The sequence below is a fragment of the Gallus gallus genome, chromosome 3, assembly GCF_016699485.2.
Source record: "Gallus gallus isolate bGalGal1 chromosome 3, bGalGal1.mat.broiler.GRCg7b, whole genome shotgun sequence".
In the NCBI taxonomy this organism is placed as follows: Eukaryota; Metazoa; Chordata; class Aves; order Galliformes; family Phasianidae; genus Gallus; species Gallus gallus.
Window position 1 is genome coordinate 42129182 of NC_052534.1, and position 15420 is coordinate 42144601.

Genomic DNA, 15420 nt, shown 5'->3' on the forward strand with positions numbered 1-15420 from the left:
TTGCAACATCGGTACAGTTTAGCCAGAAGCGTGAAGTTTGCCCTGTAATCAACTGTCACATGCATTCCTTCTTTTTGACTTTCCCTTCAGTTGTGTATCTGTCCAGTGTGATTGTACAGATTAGTTTGTTACATACCCAACTAGGTATCATCAAAGCACCTCGAAGCCAAAGGTCAGGACAGTTTAAAAAAAAAGAACAAATTCCCAGCTCAGGGGTGACAATGCAGAATAACGGCCACTGAGATAACAACACTTGATGCTAAAAAGTTGTAAAGCACACTATGACAGGAGATAGAAATGTTTCAAGACTCAACTTAGATATGGGAAAGCCAGTACAAAGAGGTACAAAGAACAGGGGGGGCCTCTCATGCTTCTATTCAAAACAGAAGGCACACTTCTTCAATCTATTCTTTTTTTCTTATATAAAGAGAGCAAGTTGTACATTTAAAACACAAATCAAAGTGATGTTTTTTTAAACACAGAAATCTTCACTGTACACACAGCCATCTTCAGTAAGCAGTACTGGTGACAAATGAAAGGACTCAGGTCCATACGATACCTGAACACAAGAACGTTCATTGAAGAGAACAGCGTATTTATTTTACAGCTTACTTGTATTTCCTCTGATTTTACACTTTCTCCAGTGACTCCAGCTGTTCCTTTGAACTTGCTATGCATAACTTTTTCCTTCTGTATTGTGTCAGTTTGCTCTCTGCTGTATTGCAGTGGATGAGTCAGCTCCTGGCCCCTGACAGTCTTGAGTTGGTCCATTCGTATTCTGCTCAGAGGGTTAAAAAAAAAAGAGTATGAGGTCAGCATAAAGACTATGGCAAAAGACTGTCTCTAGATGTGCTTTCTCTGAGCATGAATTTTGGGGGACTTAAGCATGTCTCAGACATACTAATACTGCTGAAAGTGGCAGTGAGTGATTAGCACTTGAAGAACTCATGCATCATTTGGGATATTTGTACAAGACCAGCTGCAAAATTTATTCTATTGAGCAGGTGGAAGTACTTTTAATTGAAATTTTCTGATAATCTGAAGACCCTGAGCTTAGAGGCTTTCCAACACATTTGCTGTGTACAGGGAAAGCAACATTAAGGCAGACCTGCAGAAGGCACAGCCTGTTCCCTGGCACCACACCTATGATGCACCTCATCACACAAGGCTGGAGCCTGAGCCATACTTCCAGCTGCTTGGCCATCCCCACAAATGAGAACAGCCATGGGCCTGCATGAAAGGGGTTGAGTATATTACTTATAGGCAAGTAAATTACAGGAGCCAAATATGAGAGGCCATCACTCAGAAGGCATTTTGCCTTCATACCCAGCGTATCAAGGCATGAGTGGTCAGGAAGCATGCTTAAAAACTCTGCAAAGGCTGTAGAGCATTGTTTGTACAACCAGGATCCAGCTGCCTTGTTCAATTTTAATTTGATATTAAATTATTTGTAAGTTTCTTGCTTCAGTTCACTTCATGACTTACAGCCACCATCTGGCTATCACTATTACTTGATAGCTACAGGAGGCAGCCATGACCTCATGTTTTCCTCTCCATAATGGAGTTTAGCTCTGTGACAGCAAAACATGAAAGCTCACAATAACAGTAAGAAGCAAATGAGTTCCCCATATCCTGCTGCTCTTTACTATTTACTATTTTTTTTTTTACTGTTTTCTTACTTAAATAAGCCAGTCTAATATTCTCATTAAATGCATGCAAAAAAAAAAAATTCTCATCAATATTCCTGTATTCTTGAAGTATTAATTCTTTTTGCATTATTCTGGTTAAATTTGTATATACAGCCCCTGCTTAATTAGGTGTAGCTTGCCACTGCTCCAAATCCAGACCAGTTGCTCTGAAATACAACATACAAGAACAAAGGCAAGATGGAAGATCTACATAGAACATCTTCCACTGATGAGTACTCTCAAGTTTCTGCAAGACAGAAGCAAGCTAGCTACTCCCTCCAAAATCTCAGCTGATATCAACCTCTTCAGAACTGTGCATGTGTTGCGCCAGTACAAATAAAATTAACAGAGCTGGAGCATCAATCCAAGCTTACAGTCACTCACAGGGCCACATTACTAGCATAACCACAGGTCTCCAAACCACGCTACACAAGGCAATGCTGGGCAAGGTCTGGAGGTCAGTGCAGGACAGGGATCATGCCTGGCAGGCAGCTCAGTTGCAGCTCCCCAGTCTCTAAGGCAGGTTAGCTGTACGAAAGCGTTGTGCTGTGTCTCTTTGGCTCAAGGCTATAAAACAGCCCCTGGCTTGGAAAAAAAAAGTAATAATCAAAGACACCTGGAGCACACACAGTACTTCTTTGGAGCCTCAGACAGCCTGTTCACACCCCAGCTATAAACTAAAAGCTAGGTGCAGAGATGTAAAATATTAGAAAAGCTAAGTACTTTGAGTCAGCTCAAATCCTTGCATGAATCCCAGCCGTACCTCTGCCTGAGGCACATAGCAGCAGGCTGGCTGTGAGGCAAAAAGTATACATGCAGCAAGGCTTTCCAAGAAAAAAAGACAACCAGTGAATCCTCTGACAGATACTAAGAGCCAGCAACAGCTCCCTCAGCAGTGGAGCCACAGGCTGTGTTCCAGGCTCTCTCAGGCACTAGATATGCACCACAAGGTGCACTCCGCTGTTTTCACTTTCTTGTCTATATTATTCTTGTCTGCAAAGGTTTAAAAACAAAGCACTTCGAAAGAAAAGAATGGATGGTCTAGGCAGGTCCAGGCATGTCACATAGCTCATAAAAGGGTTTTCATTCCTTCCAATGTGTATAAGTCACCAACAAGGCCTAAGTGACGTGCTTTGGATGAAGCTGCCACCTCATGCTCCTTACTGGTTTGAAAATAACAAAGCAGACTGCATAAATCTGCACAGGGCAACACAGTCAGGGGGGATAAGTTGCCTTTCACAATTAGTCTTAACTCAAATTAGAAAAATCAAATGAACAGATGCACACATTTTGCTAGGCATGTATATTTGCATAAATATCCGTGTGGACATACAAGGGGGTTACTATGGCTAATGATGTGAATAAGTCTACTGAAAGCTTTTTTGAAAAACTTCACTGTCTTTAAATAAAAATGGAAGCCACATCATCCATGATGCAGCACTGTCAGCAGGCAGAAAATCCTGCACTGCAGTAATTCTGCACCAGTGTGTCACTCCACAGCCAAAATTTACCCTAGTAAAGGGAAAAGCAGCACCTAATTTCATTAGTAGCTTTATTAACTACCAAATCCCACAGATATTCACATCTGAAGCACCTATCACAGCCAGCTGGAGATCACCCAATCTGTTTGCAGGATCACAAACTAGAAGGATGTTTATTAAAATCATCCATTGTTAAGACACTGAAAGCATTTTCCTGAAAGATACCTAAGAAGAAATCAAACAAACTGACGTATGTAAGTCAGAAAATACCATTGGGTGCTAATCCTATGGTCTTTGAAATCAAGAGGAATGGACAAGCAGATGTGAAAATCAATTCCTTAGTTTGCATTATCTATTAAAATAAAAAGCAATAAGGTATTCTTTCTTGGCCCAAACTGTACTACAGTTTTCACAGCTGGTGCCTTTGGTTAGGCACTTTACTTTTTATCTATGCATCCAAGTGTTTCAGTTCTCAGAGACAACATTAGATGCCATTCAGACAAAGCTAGCTACTAATTATGGATTTAGCAACCTGACTTTAAGGTTGCTAATGGAAGTACTGGCCTCAGTACATGCTCAAATCAGTTTCCTGTGTATATAGACTTACCTGAGAAAATGCATTGCTTTTTCCTGTTCTTCTTCTGCTCTAGTTGGTGAAAGGGTATCTCCATGGTATACACCAGTTTCTAATCCACTGGAGAAGACGTTCTGGGTTTCTTCTACAAAGATATCTATGTTAGCACTGGCTGCATAACTGCAGTAAGTTTTACTGATGGATCTGTCAAACAGAATTAGCTTATCAGAGAATAATTACACAAGTATTCAGACTCTAACATAGTTCTTAGTAATGCGGTCCAAGCCCTGAAATGGACTTGGGGGATATATCAGCATCAGCAGCTGAATTCTGTATCGTGAGTGTGGTTCTCAAGTGATAATTCAACTTTATTTTGAATGTAGCTTTTATACAGGCCTTGAATACTCTTTTAGGAACAGCTTAGCAATCTGTGGAAGAGCAATTAAGAGCTGTCGGGAGTAAGTATTTCTGCCCCAGTGATTGCTGCAGGAAGGACAACAGCTTTTGGCTGACCCTCCCCCCCAAAAAAAGAGAAATGGAAGTATGTTTGGGATGAGGAGTTAGCCTGAAGGAGGTAAAGTCCTGCAGTGGAAGCTGAGGAAAAAAAAGAGTAAGAACCGATTTCATAAAAAGGTCTAAATCCTTTCTCAGCAGGATACCATTTCTTTGCCAGAAGTAAGATGACCAAGCCAAAAAAGACTAGGAGGATTTCTGGCTGAAGAACTGTGACACTATCCAGGACAAACTGAGAGAAGATGTTCATAGGAGAACATCATTTTCCACTCATATTGGGCTCTCTGTGTCTCAGGAATAAAATAAGCGATTGTGAGAAATTATTTTGCCCAGCCTGTTGTATCTCAAATTGTCTCTGAGGAGGGTAAATAGAAAACAAGCCAAGAGCTGGGGGAGGTGAATATACATAAGCTGCCAGAAACTCTAGCACTGATTCCAGGGACTTACTGAAACATCCACCAGTCTCATGGGGTGAAAAATCTGCACATGAAACTGCACCTCTAAGCAACACAATTAGGAAAAATGGCCAGTGACATAGAAAGTCAAGCATAATTAGGTACTTCTCCCCCTTCCTCTCTGTTTTTGACAGTTTAGGACTGAGAAATACCAACAGAGGTGGGCATATACCTAGGGAGCATAAACAGAATCAGTCAAACTAAGAGAAATTTAATTTCCGTATTGAAAATAAATGGAAAGAAAAACTCAGGTAGCTCTTACCTAACACATTTGCAGGCATTTTATTCTGTGGTTGCTTCACTGCAGGGGCTCCTTTAATCCCAAAAACCACTGCTGAGGATGGTGGATCAAGGCTTTTAACATGCCTGGCCTTTGAATCAGGTTCATCCTCTCTCCTTTTGGATTTTGTGAGATGAAATATAGAATGCTGAAGAGAATAGTGAGCCTTGCTCCCTTTCAGCCTGACAGCTCCAGTGCTGGAATCACTGCTGCTTGTACTGAGAGAGAGACTTTGCTGTCTTGAGAATGCTTGAATATCTTGTTTCCTTGAGGAGGAACTGATGTTCTCTTTCATGGACATATGTTCAGTTTCACTGGGCTCATCACTAGCATAATCATTTTCAGAGAGATCCAAATGTCTGTCAGAATGATCTGCTCCCTGAAGCCCATGCTGGGAGGGATATTGACTGCAATGAGATTTGGGGTCATCATCACTGTTGGAGGATAAGCAGCCAGACTCATGGGATGAAGATGCAACATGCCATACCATGGCAGCTGCCCCCTTCCTTTGCCATTCCTGCTGCAAAACCAAGGATGAGCTTCCTTGCTCCACAGCCTCAAGCGAGTTACAAGTAACTTTTATGATCTTATCATTGACCTTCTTAAAACTAGTGTGGATTTGTCTTTTGCTTTCTGGGCTCTGGCTCCCTGAAACAAGTTCTTGTGGGCATACCTGCACATGCTTCTGACCCTGTGTGAATGCACTCCACCCTGCTTCCCTCATATGTTCTGATTCTATATCCTGAAGTATAGAACGCTTTTGCAGGACTTCCAAAGGGCTTTTTTCTTCCTTTGTGAGCTCACCCTGCAGAAGCTGATTTGCTCTACCTAGGTCTATTTGCAGGGTACCCTCCACAAGTCTTCCATCAGTTCTGTCAGCTTGCTCTAGGGAATCCCTGTGATTAGTTTCACTTTCCCCACCTAATTGCAGGTTCATTTCTGTTGTTTCAGTGCACGAGTTCAGGATTTCAGTCCACTTCATATGAGGTAAGCCAAAAGCATCTTCATCTCTCCTAATGACTACTTTTTCTTCTGCACGTTGCTCCTGTACTTTCATGTCACAGTCAGTCTGAGCCTTAATTTCCTTCTCAGCTAAAGCACAGCTTGCTTTTTTTCCATGTGTACCCATATGCATGGAGCTGTTGACCTGCAGATTTACATGAGGGCATTCCCTTGGCTGCAGTATCCCTGCATCCATTTGTCCAGGCTGGGAGAAAAGATGCTCCACATCAGTTCTTATGGAATGCTTGCTCACTTCTTTTAAAGGCTTTTGTTTAGTTTTTTTGAGCCTTACAGTACCTTCTTTTTGCTTCAGAAAAGTCTTCCGAGGTGTTCCTTTTGCCTTGCTCTGAAAAAAAACACCAGAAATAACGACAATCATAATCTGAGATTCATTCATCAGAAAGGAAAATATTTATGTTAATTGAAAAAGCTGAGACACCAAAAGTCTTAGAGTAACTGGCTATGGATAACTGAGCTAATAAATAACAGTCTGCAGACTACATAAAAAGTATGAGAACTTTTAATATGAGTCATTGTATGACACCTCCATTAAATCCTAAGGAGAGTCTGACACTGAAGACAATTAGTGCTAAGCGTTTGGATGGTCAAAGATGAGAGTTTTCATCTTTGTTTTTGAAGGCAGTTTGAGTGCTTTGTACAATGTGATAGAAATATGTAAATGCAACAGTTTAAAATGTTATTTTCCCAATGAAACAGAGAAAGTTACTGAGTGATAAAATGTACATCTTCCTTCTAATTCAACAAGCTTAAGAATGCAGGGCCTGATACCCAAAGGTTCCCACTGAAGAAATCCCTATTGCATTTGGTATTAAGGTTAAGGCTGTTAAAAGCACTGGCTAGCCTCTAACAGAACAGTTACCCAGTTCTGAGCTGATTTGAAACTCTGGCGATTAACTTTTGTCAGATTTGGCACAAAGAGCAACAAAAAAAAGTATCTTCTCAACTTTTAGCTATTAACACAGAGAACAATGACAAGACAACATGTGAGATACTTCTAAGCTAACATTTGAGATATCAGAGAATCACAGAATGGCTTGGGTTGGAGGGGACCTCAAAGATCGTCTAGTTTTAGGAGTAGAAGAGGAGGATGTGACAACAGGAGATATGTCTCCCCTGTGAATAAAACCTTTGAGCTTTGTAGAACAGCTGCTCACAAGTCTGTAGGGCTTGAAATTGCAAAGTAAGACCTGCACATAAACTTGCCTTAATCTTTATGGAGAATGAGATTCCTGGCATCCATCACAGCATCAAATGCCACTTTCACACTGCCTATAGTCATTCCTGCTCTTAATCTTGTGAGAAATATGCTATGAATCAATGAGATTAGTTGTGCCTGCTAAAGCTTGACTTGATATGACTTTGTGAAAGGCAAAAAGCAGAAGAGTTTAAAGAGAAGCCAACAATCTGGAGATGATCAGTATTAAGAAACTAACAGAATCAACCTTGATGTCTAACTTGGCTGGGCAAATAAGCTCAGACTCACGCACAAATTGTGTCCCAGAAAGTATGTGGGCAGAGAAGAATACAGTGGGAGACAGTAACTGTGACTGAGTAATAAATGGTCCAAAACAACTGCTCATATGCCAATAACATGAGAATGGAGTTATTTCCTTTTTTTTTTTTTCCCTTTCTTCTTTTAGGGAGGGGGGTTGGGATGTGTTGAAAAATCTTCCAGTATCGCGTGAAAGAACAGTGGAAAAATGTGCTGTTATACAGTGAGCCAAAATAGCACCCAAACAACCACCAAGTTCAAGAGAACTCATCAAAAACAAAGTAAACGCACCAACGGCACAGTACCTGCTGCTTCTGCTCCTGTTTTTCTACCAACTGAGTGTCTACCTGAAGCTGTTCAATAAACTTTTCAGATGTCTTCTGTCTAATATCAATTCCTGCTGTGATTGGCCTAGGCAAGGAAAAAGGTTTCTTATTTGTAATGTTCTCCAACTAACTTTCGTTCAATAATTCTAATGGAGTCATTACTGGGATTAGAATTGAAATATCATCATCTTTTTCAATTTGAAACGTTAGCAAATGGTATGACGTTATTGGACATCTAAGACCCACTTTAAAATATCCTGTTAAAAGTAAACATGAATTTTGTTTCCTTTTAAGAACTTTTTGGCTGGTATCAGTTGGTATGTGTTATACAGTATGTTTACAGGCAACAAAAACATGCTTCTGTAGTTTGATTGACTGACTAAACTCACTTCTTACCTGTTTCCTAGGTTTCCCGTCTTCATCTTTACCTTTGTGCTGAAGGGAGATGGAGGAATCTCCTTCATTTGTTCTGTTTGTTCTTCTTTGACTGCAGAAAAAGTTTCAGGGAAAGTCCTTTGTTTTAATTGACTGTTATCTAAGCAGCAGGAAAAAGGTCAATGGAAACAACTTATGCAAGTTTTGATTTTTGAAAATAATTTAAGAATATTCTATAAAGCATTTTTGAAAAAACAACCCACACCTACTAATCCTCAAATCTAACATCTGCGAACAACGGGAATAACAAAACAAGAGATGGTGATTTGTACCCCTTGTCATGCATAGTTAATACGTTCGCTGCAGAATATTACAACTGAGACAGAATTTCAGTGCTGTCTACTGATGTATATGTAGATCATACGACCCACACGTCAGTTCTTTAAACATTCCAAATAGCTGTATTTGTAGGCAAGAGACCTTCTAACTGTGCATTTTCCATTCTATTTCACAGAAGTGTGCCAATTTATCCATCTTTTCATTTAGGTTTACTGGCTATGTTCCTCACAACAGGAAGGCCTCTACTTCATTTGATCATTAAGCGAAATGTCAGCTAATTGAGACTTGCTCTATAGCTCAAGTTGGTCTGTAAGTTTCAGGAAAATACCTTTATTGGCTTATTCACACAAAACACTGTTGCTGTTGCCAGAAACCACACAGCTTGCTTTTTGACACTGACACACCTAGTGCTCCTGAAGGCCTTGGCAACACACTGTTTTGCAACATAAAACCTCGTAATGCCCTATCCAGTCTCAGGACTCAATCTAGTTGAGGAAGTATAGGGGGTAACATCTAAACCCATTCTTCTCCGTGACTTAATGGAAGTGATTTCCTGTAGAGTACTGACATTGATACAAAAGTTTTTATGTCCTTCCCTCAGCTTTTTCAGCCACATACCAAAAATCTTCAGTCTGATGACAGATGAAGAAGTGTTATTTCTGCAACTCAGTCAGCTGCCATAGACTACAATGGCAGGCTGCCCAGGCAGGTAGCAGAGTCACCAGTCACATGGTGGTGATGGGTTGATGGTTGGACTAGATGATCCTAGCAACTGAAGGAACTGGGGCTGTTTACTCTGGGGAAAAGGAGGCTGGGGGGAGACCTTATTGCTCTCTTCCAATACCCGAAAGGTGCTTACAGCAAGAGCAGGGCTGGTCTCTTCTCGCTGGTGACAGGATGAGGGGAAATGGTCTCAAGTTGCACCAGAGTAAGTTTAGGTTGGATATCAGGAAAAACATCTTTACAAAAGGGGTTGTTAAGCACTGGAATACAGTCCCAAGGAAGGTGGTTGAGTCACCACCCCTGGATGTGTTTAAAAGCTGTTTGGATGTGGTGCTCAGGGACATGATTTAGCGGAGGGTTGTTAGAGTTAGGGTAGCATGGTTGGGTTGTGGTTAGACTCAGTGATCTTTAAGGTCTTTTCCAACCTGAGCTATTCTATGATTCTGTAATTCTATGAGTCTAGGATAGAGAAGAACTGGAGGTGGCACAGAACAGCAGGTAGCTTCCAGCAAGGGATGCAGAACCCACATGTCCTCCTTACAGTCTCACCTGTGAGGTTCTGCTTTTAGTCTTTTAGATGGTCTATCTATTTAATCTACAAGAAAAGTGGCAGTGGGAATGCTATAACAATTCCTCAGCACTACAATTTGCCCCTTGTTCTTCCCAGTACAAAAAAAAAAGAACAAAAGCATCCAGGCAGCTGTATAATTCACCTTCGTTTTTTGTTCTGGTTTCTTCCTGAGCATCTTGTCTGGAAAGATGTTTTGTGGGGCTCTCAGTACTCTGAAGCAATGGCTCTGTGCTTATCCCTATAAATAAGAATTGGAGACATTAGATGTGCTGTTGGTGCACTCCTGCTCATGTTTCCAGAATTAAAAACCCATGTTCATCACAACAGTCAGCATAGCTCTGTTCAGTCCCCTCCTCAAGCACACAATCAGCTGGAGGACATTTAAAAGCCAAGTACACTGACAAGCTTCCAGTCAGGTGTTAAACTGATGTACTGAGGCTTCTGCACCTTCAAGCCTTAGTTTCTCAGACACTCTTTTCTTGCCTTTGTATGCTACATCCATACCTATGTTTTATTCTTCTTCTTCCCTTAAGCATACATTACACTCTACCTCATATGGCATAACCATTTCCAATTTAATGACCATATATATCCACAAGGCCCAATTTCTCTGTTAGTATCAGAAGCAATATCACTGGGATTCAGAAATTTTCCAAAGTAAATTTTAAAACACTTTAATGGCTTTTGTAATAAAACTACATAAAAACCAGGCCTTCCTCTGCCCTGCAATAAAGTTCTCACCAGCAAGGGAAGAAATTCAGAAGATTTGCACAGCATGCTTATATTCAAGTTTCCAGTGCTTTTCACCTACCTGAATCTGACAGCTGCAGGTGCTCTCCTGAGATCTCTGAACCACTCTCATTTGGTACCAGTGGCGGGGAACTGCTCTGCAGGGCAGAAGGCATTGCAGAGGGAGAGGTCTCTAAGCATGCTGGGCTCTCAACTTGTGAAGAATTTTCAGGTGGCAACTGGGCAGGAGTTAAAGTAGCAGGAAAGCATGGAAGGGGTGACATCGCACCTACTAGATGGGAAGGTATCACTGGAGAAACAGAAAAGCCTAAAAATAATTACCAGAAAAGGAAAATTAGAGAAGTTTGTGACAGCTGCTTTGCACTGAATTGGAAGTCTCTGCTGTGCTGGTACTGCACTACAACACCGTTGCTTTCATGCTCCCTGGTATTTTGTATGGTCAGAGTGAAATAATGAAGTTGTGCTTCGCTATATACTTTAATTATAAATATGTGCTTGCTGCACATTAGACCTACCCAAGATTACCATATGCCAGAGAGATGGTGAATTAAAGAGAATTTACAAAGTACTCCTGAGCAAGTAAAACATGTATTTCCCCTATGCCTTCTTAAGCACTGTAGCAATTGAACAGATCAACGTGATGGGAAAATGTGTTTCACCAGAGATATAATGACAGGATTGGCATGATACAAAAGTGCTATAAAGGAAGGGAAGAAGATTGCTTACCCATATCAGAAGATTCCAGGTTCACAGGGAAAAGCTCCCCTAGAGAGGAATCTCCAGGAGATCCTTCCCCAGTGGCAGCCAGCCCTTAAATGAGGTCAAAGAGAGGTGCAGCCAGGCTCCACTCCTTCTGGTCACACAACTGAATTGCCTTCACCTGTGCTCCCAGGGCTGACCCAGTCCTTTCCCCAGGTGATCAATCAGTGGTTCAGGCCATGACTCAACAGTTCCCATACAAGCACAATAGCAGGTAAGATTTAAGTATCACAGAGCATCTCTGCGGCAGCCTTTGCTGCAAAAGAGGAAATGTTTTCCTTTTTGTTCTGAATGAAGGGTTACACTTTTTATTAGAAGTGGAAAATACATAAATAGTTCTGCAAAGGGACCAAAGACCCAGCCTCACTGCTTCCAGAAAAGAATCCTGTACCAGTCTTACATGGCAAGGTTTTGAGGCAGAGCCCAGCACTGCCCTGTGTCAGATCAGAGCAGCTCTAGCTGCTCCAAAGGGGCCCACCAGTGCCAGAGCTGAGCCATGAGTGATGCTGGGTGCCCTCTGGGAGAGCAGACTTATGAAAGGGAAAAACCACTGTGCAACAGCAGCTGGGAGAGAGGAGTGAGAGATGGGAGAGAAAACGCCATGCAGACATCAAGGCCAGTGGAAGAAGAGAGCAGGAGGAGCTCCTGGCACAGACCAGAAGTCCAAAATCTGTACTTCAAAAGAAGTCTGTATAGGAGATCTGTTATTAAACATAAAAGACTCCTCCTCATATGCTTCCTGGTAATGAAATGTGAAAAACTGAAAGAAACATTTTCTGGGGTTTACAGCTTGTGCATAAGTCTATGTGGAGAAATAAATGTTTTAGCCTTACTGCCAGAGGAAGAGCCCCAAGCTACTGAAAACAACCACTCTTTTTTTTCCTCTTTAAGGAACTGCTGCATTTCACTGCTGGAGTACAAATAACGGCAAGCAAAGGTGCTGCAGCACCAGGAGGGATTCCCCAAGTACCTGGGTTGTAAAACGCAATGATTTTCTGCTGCTCAGCCACCAGCCTCTGCAGCTGCTCCATCTGCAGCCTCAGTGCTCCGTCCTGCTGCCCTGCAGTCTGAAAATATCATGAAGAGACAGTATCAAACTACATTTCAGAATGCTTTTTGATCAGAAAGAATCACCGGCCTTTGGGTTTAGGGATTTCTTAAATTGTGGTTTGTACTTAATGTTGACATTTGCATTTAAAAGCTTTTGCCATCTCACAGCTCAGAGGGGATACTGATACAGTGCAGGCAGCGTGTGCCTTAGTGGGTTTTGCTGTTCAACCTCACATCAGCCAGCATTTCATTCTAGTCTGTGTGCCAGGATTTCCTCCACATGGAAGCTAAAGCGTAAACAAGAGGGAAGCATCCATGTCTCGCACCACTAAGCTGAATAGCATCAAGACAGCTGATACCTGTCAGGTCAGATTTCCGCTATAAAACTTTCAAACATGCCCAGGTCCAACATTCAGTGGCTGGTTGAACTGTTTGATAAAGGATACGACCAGAACTGTTGATGAAGGGAAGCTTCAAAATTCTCTCAGTCAAATTAACTTTCCACACAGAGAGAGAAAAACTGTTTTGATTTCAACAGCATCCTCTCCTATTTTTATTTTCTATCCTCTGCTATCAAATGGCTTTATTGTTATTATGGGAAATGAGAAATTTAGAGCAAGTTTAAGACCAACCATTTTCCTCTTTTCTTTCACAAATACAGATGGTTGGACATACAAACATTAAAAGATTATGGCAACATAAAATGTTATGAAGTGTACGTAGAAATAGTGAAAAGCTATGGCAACAAAATGTTAGGAATTTTTCTCAAGATTACAGCAAAAATGAAAGAAACCCATAAATCAAAGAAAACACCAAAACTTGTATGAAAATCGAATCAAATGTTGAATTTACTTTCAAGTTTTCCACTGTGCCTGTTAAAATATACTAAAATTATAAACAATTCAATTAATTGAGAGGTTTATGGAGTGTTAGTTTGGTCACTCAGGCCTGATTTTCGGAGGCACTGAACACAGAAAATTCCCCCCCAGATTTGGGAATTGTTAGCAGAAATTGCAATGCTCAGGTTGTGTGAAGATAAAACAGTACCTTTGTCTATATTGATTTTGCATGTTGATTGTTGCTTTTGCTTAGACACCAACATATGGGCCTTTTTTTCCTACATTATTTTCTTATTATGAAGTGCCAGATCTTTTACAGAACTGAAACTTGCAGTGTAAAGTCACCCTAATCTTATTGCTATGCTTAGAGTTTCCCAAGACTTTGCCTGAAGGAATAATTTAAACTCTAACTGTTCCACCTGGTATCACTTGATAAGAACAATATAACAAAGTAAGGCACAAATTCACTTTTTATTTTCCAGAGTCTTTAAGAACTATTCCAGTACTTCACATAGTCAAATGCCAGAGGCTACCAGAGAACAAACAATGCCCAACTGTTCATTAAATTTAACATTATTCTGGAAAAAGTACCAAGCTCCTTGACTCACAAGAAGTTATCTTCAGCTACAGCCTTTTTTTTTTTTTTTTCTTTTAAACGGCAACCAAAGATTAGTAAGCTTCCTGTCCCTATAGACAGAGTACCAAAAGCATTCATTAGGCTGAGACCTAGACTAGAGAGAAGGTGATGAGGACTCCTGACTGATTTCATAAGCATCTTCTTTACAAGAGAAATAAGGAACTGGATCCTTATACTGGCAGCCTCAACTCTACAGACTGCAGTCCTCATGTACAGGGAGGTTAGATTAGCAAGAAGCTACTGCCTCGACACATCCCAACTGCACACTCCTGGATTATGATTGAAGAACAAAAGTTTTCCCAGCTCTTCTCTTTTGTACAGCTGTGATGCCAACGGTAACAAGAGAAGAAGCCCTGAGATGAATTACACTCACAACAAGCCACATGATGCAGCCTGGTTAGCAAGAGTAGTTCTGATTTTGATATCATTAAAAAGAAAAATAAAAATTTAAAATTATGACAAAACTTCAGTAGGTAAATGATTGGAAACAGAAGAGTTCCTTTACAGTACACAGCTAAGGCACTGTATTGTTTAGTATCTCCTAAGAAACACATGGAGAGTTCAGCAGAAGAGTTACAGTGTGGTTACTCCTGTCAATCTCTCTGTAAGAGCTAAGAAAGAGAGCCAGGAAAAGAAAAACAGATTAAAAAAAAAAAAAAAAAGGAGAATAAGAAGGGGACTTATGGAAAGGAAATAAAAATATGAATACACCCCACAATCATTACATGTTAGGTCAGAATACCTAAACTTTTTCTCAAAATTGAGAGACAGCAGTAGCTATCCAACAAGGGGAACAGTGGGAGAAGTGTCTCATAGGAAATGCGCTTTGTTGCACGGATCCATTAAAGCAACATAATCAGACACAGAGTTATGATCCACTTCCCAACACCAGCCAGTACAGCCTCCTACCTAGAGGCAGAGAGATGTGTTAGCAGCCCTTTCTTCCCAAAGAGGGTCAGCAACCATCAGAAAAAATGCAATGATAAACTCAGTGTTTACTTAAAGCAAACTAACCTGTTCCATGCCTTTGTCAGCAGGAGCACCCTGGTTCATTCCAGGCTCTGAGGCAGGGAGCAGAGGAGGAATCAACATTTCTAGGGCGCTGCTTGCATCATTAATTCCAGTCTTGGTTACACTGCAAGCCAACTTCTGAGGAAGCAAATCAGAGCTGGCCAAATAACATAATTGCCTTGCATGCAGAGTTTGGTCCTGGCCCAAGTCATCTATTGAGTCATTATTGTTGACCATCATACTACCGTAAAAAATGGATGCTGCTTACTGGAGGAGTCACTTGTGTTGTCAACCAAAGCTGAGGATAAAGAATTATTTTGTTGAATTATTTTTCTGGAAGATGATACCATGCTTGTTAGATCATTTACAGTATGCTGTAACATATGGTCTTTTTCCTTAAAAGCTTCTGTTTCCATGCCCTGCTTTCTGAAATCCCCATTAGGGATGCACAGTAAAAACCACCACAAACAAATGTGTCACAATGACACGGTAAATCCCATAGCCCAACATTTTTTAATTTATTTGCTTTTATTC

General features: G+C 40.9%; 1 protein-coding gene across 1 annotated transcript in view; it reads right to left on the reverse strand.

Annotated features, from left to right (window-relative positions):
- Nucleotides 1-14943, reverse strand: part of TCP10 (t-complex 10) — a 31684-nt gene extending 16741 nt beyond the window's left edge. Inside the window, exons 1-9 of the mRNA XM_046939020.1 lie at nucleotides 14890-14943; nucleotides 11317-12416; nucleotides 10652-10897; nucleotides 9983-10078; nucleotides 8229-8367; nucleotides 7812-7917; nucleotides 4974-6339; nucleotides 3777-3888; nucleotides 613-778 (exon numbers count right to left, since the gene is read on the reverse strand). Coding sequence (XP_046794976.1) covers nucleotides 613-778; nucleotides 3777-3888; nucleotides 4974-6339; nucleotides 7812-7917; nucleotides 8229-8367; nucleotides 9983-10078; nucleotides 10652-10897; nucleotides 11317-11320 — 2235 coding nt within the window. The 5' untranslated portion in view covers nucleotides 11321-12416; nucleotides 14890-14943. The remainder of the gene's footprint in view (nucleotides 1-612; nucleotides 779-3776; nucleotides 3889-4973; nucleotides 6340-7811; nucleotides 7918-8228; nucleotides 8368-9982; nucleotides 10079-10651; nucleotides 10898-11316; nucleotides 12417-14889) is intronic.
- Nucleotides 14944-15420: the final 477 nt, after the last annotated feature.